Here is an 8,655-nt window from a genome sequence, read left to right on the forward strand (position 1 = left end):
AATAAGTTGCAGGAGGTAATTATTAGCGACACTGTAATTTGGTCTGATAATTAGGTATCCTTACAATGGATTCGCAATGGAAACAGTAAAATTGTGTACGTACAAAACAGAGTCGCTGAAATTTATCAGATGCAAGAGAAGTATAATAGTTTGGGTCAGCATATGATAACATTTAATCATATACCTGGTGAGGAGAATCCAGCTGATTTCTTGTCTCGAGGTTTACCTTATGCTAAATTTGTAAATGCTGTATCATGGTTTAAAGGACCGAGCTGGTTGGTAAATAAAGCTAATTGGCCTGTACAAAAGGCATATATTGCTCCTGTTGAAATTACTGTGACCACAGCTCCAATAGTTTGTCCTTCTTTATCCATTGATAAAATAGGTATTCTTCTTTACCCAAACTGATCAATGTAACTAAGTTGGTGGTTGAATTTCTAAACAAGATAAATATTTCATATAAGTTTACACATCCTCTTGAATATTGGATAAAGAGGGTACAGGAGGAAATCTATGGAAATGAGATTAAATTGATGATGGAAAGAAAAATTGTGAAAGGTTCTATAATAGAGAAATTGGGGCTGTATTTAGAGAACAATGTAATTAGGTGCAGAGGTAGGTTACAAAATGCTGAATTGGGTGATTATGCTAAACACCCTATCTTACTGCCCAAAACTCATCATCTAACAAATCTGATTGTTCTAAATGCCCATAAAAATGTAATGCATGGTGGAGTACAAGATACCTTAAATTGTATTAGGGAAACTTTCTGGATTCCACAAGGACGGCAAAGTGTAAAAAGGGTGATTAAATCTTGTGTAATATGTCGCCGTGTGGATGCCAGATCCTATATGTACCCAGGTCCTCCACCACTGTAAAAGGAGCGTGTACAATTAGTGAAACCATTTGATGTAACAGGTGTAGACTATAGTGGTCCAATAATTTTAACAGGTACGTCAAATGGTGTTCCACTGAAAGTGTATGTTTGTTTGTTCACCTGTACTGCTACTAGGGCAGTTCATTTAGAAGTGGCACAGGACTTGTCTGCAGAACAGTTTATACAGCTGTTTCGAAAATTTGCAGCTAGGAGATCCTGTCCAAGGTTGATGATTTCGGATAATGCCACAAATTTTGTAGCAGGTGCTCAACACTTGATAGAATTAAATAATAGTAACGATGTTCAATCTCTGTTAACCCAGCGAGGGTGTACCTGGAAATTTATTACTCCTAGAGCCCCTTGGCAGGGGGGGGCTGTATGAAAGACTGATAGGCACAGTGAAGAGGTGTCTCCGCAAAGTACTACACCGGAAGAGAATTAATTTGGAAGAATTCCGTGCAGTGTTAGTGGAGGCAGAAAATCGTATAAATAATAGGCCTCTCTCGTACATGAGTGATACATCTGATGCAGATGTGTTAACACCTCACCTAATATGTGGAAGGAAATTGGAAGCTGCCCCTGTCTATAGAGATAATCCGGAAGAAAGTGATGAAGATTACAATGATGCGGCAGTGTTGTGTAATAAATTTAAAATGTTAAATAAAGTAATTGATCATTGGTCTAATGTGTGGCATAAGGAATATCTACTTACACTACGTGAACACTTTTATGGTAGGACAGAGGCAGTAAATCGACAGACCATTCAACCAGGTGACATTGTGTTAATTGACACTGAACAACATCGAACATTGTGGCCTCTGGGCAAAGTATTGACATTGTACCCAGATGTACAAGGTGTTGTTAGGAATGTCAAAGTGTTGTGTCATGGCCAGGAAAGTTTATGCACAATTAATAAATTGATTCCCTTGGAATTAGGTGTTCAATCAAACGTAAATGAAAATCTGAGGGAAAGTGACACGAGTGATATGGAAGATAACGCAGACCAACTGATGCCGGAAGATGAAATCATAGTAAGACCTACTAGGAGAACAGCCACTCAAGCCAGAACTGGCTGGAATCATCTCCTAAAGGAAGGAGTAATTTGAATCGTTTAGCAACGAACTCCAGCCGGCCGCAGTGTGGAAAATACTGTATATTTTTTCCAGAAATTCATTATTTATATGTAAATAGATGGCCATACTGTATTTAATAATACTTATGTCATAGAAAACGGAAAGCCTGCGTCTGTGCAGACGAGACTCGCCATCTTGGTTTTGAATTTTGTACAAACATTGGTGAATGGGGAAGAATTTTTCATGCTCTAGAGGTTAAAATTGTGCTGACACCTCTCAAATAGGAGGCGAAATTGGTGGATATGCATTCCTGCATAACTTGAGATATCAGACGACTGGACAAGACAGCTCCAGGAACCTCAGATAAGCTCTCTAGATTTGTGTGTAATTCTGGCCAGCATTATTTTCATAGACTTAGTTAGAGTGAGGTTTTCTGAGTATGATACACATTAATCTCCAGTCAAATTGGTGAGGGATATTAAGATATATTTTCCTTCTGTTATGTAATTGTGTATATATATAACCATTTATTATTTTTTAATATACAGTCCACAAATTTATATATTTACCAGTATTCCTGGTGTATGTATATTTCATTTAATTAATAGGTCCAGAGCAACTTGTGATTATGACAGTGGTAGGTATCGAAGGGGGACATTTTTTGCGACCTAGGTGTCTCAAATTCCTACTTGTCTATGTAACATTGATAAACAATAATTATCTTTGTTATCATTTACTGTTATGTACATAATTAGTTACATTCAGATAAATGCAATTTTCCACACTCATCTTCGAGAACAGAGATTCGATTTCCTACCTTCACATCTTCTCTATGAAGTGAGCTGCCACTTTCTTAAACAGTCATTGGTGCGGAACTCTATCAAAAGCCTTATTAAAATCTAAGTAAACAATATCAAATTCTTTATCGTGATCAACAGCCTCAAAAGCTTTACTGAAGAAAGTTAATAAATTGGTTAGACAAGAACGGCCTCTCGTAAATCCATGCTGAGTATCATTAATCAGATTATGCTTATTCAGATGGCTTCTTACTGACTCAGCTATAATTGACTCTAGCGACTTGCCTACAATTGAGGTCAGGCTTATTGGGCAGTAATTTCACGGTAACGACTTATCCCCTGATTTAAAAATAGGAATTACATTAGCTACCTTCCACAGACTCTGGTGGCCTGGTGGCTAACGCTCTCGCTTCATACGGCGAGGGTGTGGGTTCGATTCCCAGCCAGAGTAGAAACATTGGGCGTGTTTCTTTCCACCTGTTAAGATAAGATAAGATTTCGTTCGGATTTTTAACCCAGGAGGGTTAGCCACCCAGGATAACCCAAGAAAGTCAGTGCGTCATCGAGGACTGTCTAACTTATTTCCATTGGGGTCCTTAATCTTGTCCCCCAGGATGCGACCCACACCAGTCGACTAACACCTAGGTACCTATTTGCTGCTAGGTGAACAGGACAATAGGTGTAAGGAAACGTGTCGAAATGTTTCCACCCGCCGGGAATCGAACCCGGGCCCTCCGTGTGTGAAGCGGGAGCTTTAGCCACCAGGCCACCGGGCCACTGTTCCCCATCGGTAAAATGGGTACTCGGGTGTGGGTCGCATCCTGGGACACTGATGTAACTTGCCCGACATGCTGAGCATAGCAAGGGACTTTCTATATAGTAGCATGTCTGTGGAAAATACTGTACATATTTTTCCGGAAATACGGTAATTTATACGGAAATAGATGCCCTATATTGTATTTTTAAAAGAAGTATGTTATCGAAAAAAAGAAGTCACTCGCCATCTTGGTTTTGAATTTTGTACAAACGTTAGTGTAATGGGAAGAATTTTTCGTACTCTAGAGGTTAAAATTGTGTTGACACCTCTCAAATAGGAGGCAAAATTGGTGGATGTGCATTCCTGCATAACTTGAGATATCAGACGACTGGACAAGACAGCTCCAGGAACCTCAGATAAGCTCTCTAGATTTGTGTGTAATTCTGGCCAGCATTATTTTCATAGATTTAGTTAGAGTGAGGTTTTCTGAGTATGATACACATGTCAGCCACAGCACCGTGTCTTCCTTTGCAGATGACACCCGAATCTGCATGACAGTGTCTTCCATTGCAGACACTGCAAGGCTCCAGGCGGACATCAACCAAATCTTTCAGTGGGCTGCAGAAAACAATATGAAGTTCAACGATGAGAAATTTCAATTACTCAGATATGGTAAACATGAGGAAATTAAATCTTCATCAGAGTACAAAACAAATTCTGGCCACAAAATAGAGCGAAACACCAACGTCAAAGACCTGGGAGTGATTATGTCGGAGGATCTCACCTTCAAGGACCATAACATTGTATCAATCGCATCTGCTAGAAAAATGACAGGATGGATAATGAGAACCTTCAAAACTAGGGAGGCCAAGCCCATGATGACACTCTTCAGGTCACTTGTTCTATCTAGGCTGGAATATTGCTGCTCTCTAACAGCACCTTTCAAGGCAGGTGAAATTGCCGACCTAGAAAATGTACAGAGAACTTTCACGGCGCGCATAACGGAGATAAAACACCTCAATTACTGGGAGCGCTTGAGGTTTCTAAACCTGTATTCCCTGGAACGCAGGAGGGAGAGATACATGATTATATACACCTGGAAAATTCTAGAGGGACTAGTACCGAACTTGCACACGAAAATCACTCACTACGAAAGCAAAAGACTTGGCAGACGATGCACCATCCCCCCAATGAAAAGCAGGGGTGTCACTAGCACGTTAAGAGACCATACAATAAGTGTCAGGGGCCCGAGACTGTTCAACTGCCTCCCAGCACACATAAGGGGGATTACCAACAGACCCCTGGCAGTCTTCAAGCTGGCACTGGACAAGCACCTAAAGTCAGTTCCTGATCAGCCGGGCTGTGGCTCGTACGTTGGTTTGCGTGCAGCCAGCAGCAACAGCCTGGTTGATCAGGCGCTGATCCACCAGGAGGCCTGGTCACAGACCGGGCCGCGGGGGCGTTGACCCCCGGAACTCTCTCCAGGTAAACTCCAGGTAATTAATCTCCAGTCAAATTGGTGAGTGATATTAAGATATATTTTCCTTCTGTTATGTAATTGTATATATATATATATATATATATATATATATATATATATATATATATATATATATATATATATATATATATATATATATATAACCATTTATTATTTTTAATATACAGTCCACAAATTTATATATTTACCAGTATTCCTGGTGTATGTATATTTCATTTAATTAAATAGGTCCAGAGCAACTTGTGGTTATGACAGTGGTAGGTATCGAAGGGGGACATTTTTTTGCGACCTAGGTGTACCAAATTCCTACTAGTCTGTGTAACATTGATAAATAATAATTATCTTTGTTATCATTTACTGTCATGTACATAATTAGTTACATTCAGATAAATGTAATTTTCCACAATGTCATTGTTGTCAGCTAGGACTGTATACCTTGTACTTGTAGTAAATAAAGATATTATTATTATATCAGACACTACACTTGTTTGAAGAAATAAATTAAAAATATTAGTTAATGGTTCCATTTTGCATTCCTTAGAAACCCTTGAAAAAATCTTATCAGGTAGGTACCGGCGACTTATTTTTTATTCAGTCGGTCTATTTGTTTCATAACCATTTCACTAGTGACTGTGATGTTACATAATTTATCTTCTTCAGACCCACAATAAAACATGAATTACTGGAATATTGTTAGTGTCTTTCTGTGTAAAAACCGAGAGAAAACAATTATTAACAATCGAGGACATTTCATTAATGCCCATTCAGTTCACTCGGAAATAGGAGCTAACTTAGTCTAAGTTTGCCCGAAATGCTCTGCATATGATTGGGTTTTCTGCATGCACACCTGAGTATCACCCATCTCTGTACAAACATTGTAACTTGTTGACATTATAATTATGATGAGGATTATTATGATTATAGTGATGATGGCGGTGAAGAGTTTTAGCCCCGCGAGCCACACCGTCGCCACCATCACCGTCGCCGCCGCCGCCGCCGCCGCCAACAAGCCCACTACGGATGCCATTTATCAGCCTCTGCGAAGCATCTCACTCATCTCTTTGTCTGAAAGTTAAGTGTATATCAGTGTTTTTTGGTTGTTATAAGTGTGGGGTTGTGTTGTGTGAGGTTGTGTTGAGGGACGGAGGAGGGATGGTTGACGTGGTGTGGTTATTACAGGTGGTGAGAGAGGAGAGGTGGTAGCCGCCACGACCAGCGTCACTACCAACACATAACATGGCCGACGTTGATATTGATCTGTACGGCGACGTGGAGCAGGACTTCACTCAGGTCAGACACGGTTTGATAACCGCCACACTGTCATTCATCTCCACTTCCAGATATATATCTTGAACATTGTGTAATATGTGTTGTTACCTCGGCGGAGTGGAGGTCGTGGCTGCCTAGCCCGGGTGCGTGATTTTGAAATTTTATTTGGCACAATGAAGGCGCTTTTTATGAGCTCTAGCCCGTTGGTGAGCCTCATGTAATGTACAAGCCTCAGCAAACTGTTAGGTACATTATGATTTCTGATTATTTAGCGTTTTTTTTTCTTCCACATTTCTGCTTGCAGTGAGGTTGATGCCGGTGAAGCTGTATAATCCTCCGGGTTTAGCGCTTCCCCCTTGATTATAATAATAATGATGCCGGTGAAGGATCTCGCAGCCTCACTCTCAATACTTCCCATTCCTCAGGTCCTATATGCCCACTACGGTTTTAGAACTTTCCCCAGATTAAAATTAATGGCTGTTTTAAATGGATACAAAAAATAGGTTTATTAAGAGAAGTTTAATATTCACTTAGGTGCACGAGTATTTTTTTTTTTTTTTTTTGTATTTTTTTCAGTATTAAGTGGTTTGGACATTTAAGAAATTTACACTACGAGCCTGAGGACAAAAATTATTTATATTTTGGCACTCCAGAAATAAATGCAATCCAATTCATCTAACTTTAAATTTAACCTGATTGATTTAGGTTAGGTTAGTTTTCGTTGGGCACTTTTTTTTTTTTTATAATTTTTAGTTACCAGTGAGTGTGTTCCCATACACACAAAATATAACCATCTCCATTGCACAATCCACATGATATTTAAGAAGTTACATAATAGGTAATCGTTAAGCTCAAAACTGACCTCTGAAACTCGGTATTAACATTTTTTTTTATACATTCTTGCCACAATGCTGTTAACCATGTATGGCAGAAGCATGCACAGCAGAGGGTTGCCAGTGACTGGGGATGGCAGCATCATGACCTGGAGTTTACCTGGAGAGAGTTCTGGGGGTCAACGCCCCCGCAGCCCGGTCTGTGACCAGGCCTCCAGGTGGATCAGAACCTGATCAACCAGGCTGTTACTGCTGGCTGCATGCAGTCCAACATACGAGCCACAGCCCAGCTGGTCAGGTACCGACTTGAGGTGCTTGTCCAGTGCCTGCTTGAAGACACCCAGGGGTCTATTGGTAATCCCGCTTATGTATGCTGGGAGGCAGTTCAAGAGTCTCGGGCCCCTGACACTTATTTTATTGTCTCTGAACGTGCTAGTGACACCCCTGCTTTTCATTGGGGGGATGTTGCATCGTCTGCCAAGTCTTTTGCTTTTGTTGTGATCGGTTTTCGTGTGCAAGTTCGGTAGAGCAGTGGTTTACCAGTGGCTGGTGGTGGCAGCATTATGTAGAGTAAAGGTTTGCAAGTGGCAGGTGATTACAATACTGTGCAAGTAGAGCGTTGCCAGTGGCTGGTGAAGGCAGCATTGTGCATTGCAGAGCAGTGGATTGCCATTGGCTGGTGATAGCATAAAGCAAGTCTGTGTTATGCTCTTGTAAGCCACACATTGAATTTATTATTATTATTCTTATTACATTTATGGGGGAGTGTCAAACCTGTACAGTTCATACAATGCCTGTGGGGAATGGCATGCCATCAGGTTCGATCCAAGGGAAATGTCTGGTTCAATTCCTTGGATCAGGAGCTCTTCACTGGCATCAAGACACCTCCCCTGGGAGGTAATTTTGTTGGTAGGTAAAGTGCTGTTGGGTTTATTAACCAATTTTTTTAAACAGGCATCGTAAAAATCTTTAGCGAATCTTACTCGTAGGAATGAGATGTAAAAACTGTTAAGAAAGCAGACACAGATAGTATATAATGGGATCATTTATTGACAGTGTTTCATACACTTTGTGGGCTTTTTTTTTTCTTTTTGTCATTACCAGGAAAACTTGGATGAACATATGTATAGGGGGCATAGTGACTCTGCACCTGGCAGTACAGTATCAATAAACTATTGCATTATGCTGCATTTGTGTTTCTTACACGTGCAGTAGGTGCTGATCAGATAGTGTCTAGTAGATATATTTGTTTTATTGCCCTGGCAGGATAGTAACTTGGAATAACCTAATACAGTAGAACCCTCGTATCTGTGAATTTGGTGTCCGTGGTTTCAGTTATCCATGGTTTATCTTGGTCCAAAAATAACCCCTAATTTTGCTTAATAATGGCACCAAACCACAAAAGTAGTGATAGTGGCAATTCTTCAAAGCATAAGAGAGGCAGTGAAATGCTTCCCCTATTTGAAATGGGCTAATTTTCAATTTATTGTGCATAATTTATCAAACTTGATAATAGGTATGTATATGAACGAAAAACAATCTACATAC

At 40.2% G+C, this 8,655-nt stretch overlaps 1 protein-coding gene across 1 annotated transcript in view; it reads left to right on the plus strand.

The window, feature by feature from the left end:
* The first annotated feature begins 5,869 nt into the window (after positions 1-5,869).
* Cpsf6 (cleavage and polyadenylation specificity factor subunit 6) overlaps positions 5,870-8,655 on the plus strand; it is a 215,496-nt gene continuing 212,710 nt past the window's right edge. The window contains exons 1-2 of the mRNA XM_070087088.1: positions 5,870-6,075; positions 6,183-6,295. Of these exons, the coding sequence (XP_069943189.1) occupies positions 6,242-6,295 (54 nt within the window). The 5' untranslated portion in view covers positions 5,870-6,075; positions 6,183-6,241. The remainder of the gene's footprint in view (positions 6,076-6,182; positions 6,296-8,655) is intronic.

This window comes from Cherax quadricarinatus, chromosome 20 (genome assembly GCF_038502225.1).
Source record: "Cherax quadricarinatus isolate ZL_2023a chromosome 20, ASM3850222v1, whole genome shotgun sequence".
NCBI classification, from domain to species: Eukaryota; Metazoa; Arthropoda; class Malacostraca; order Decapoda; family Parastacidae; genus Cherax; species Cherax quadricarinatus.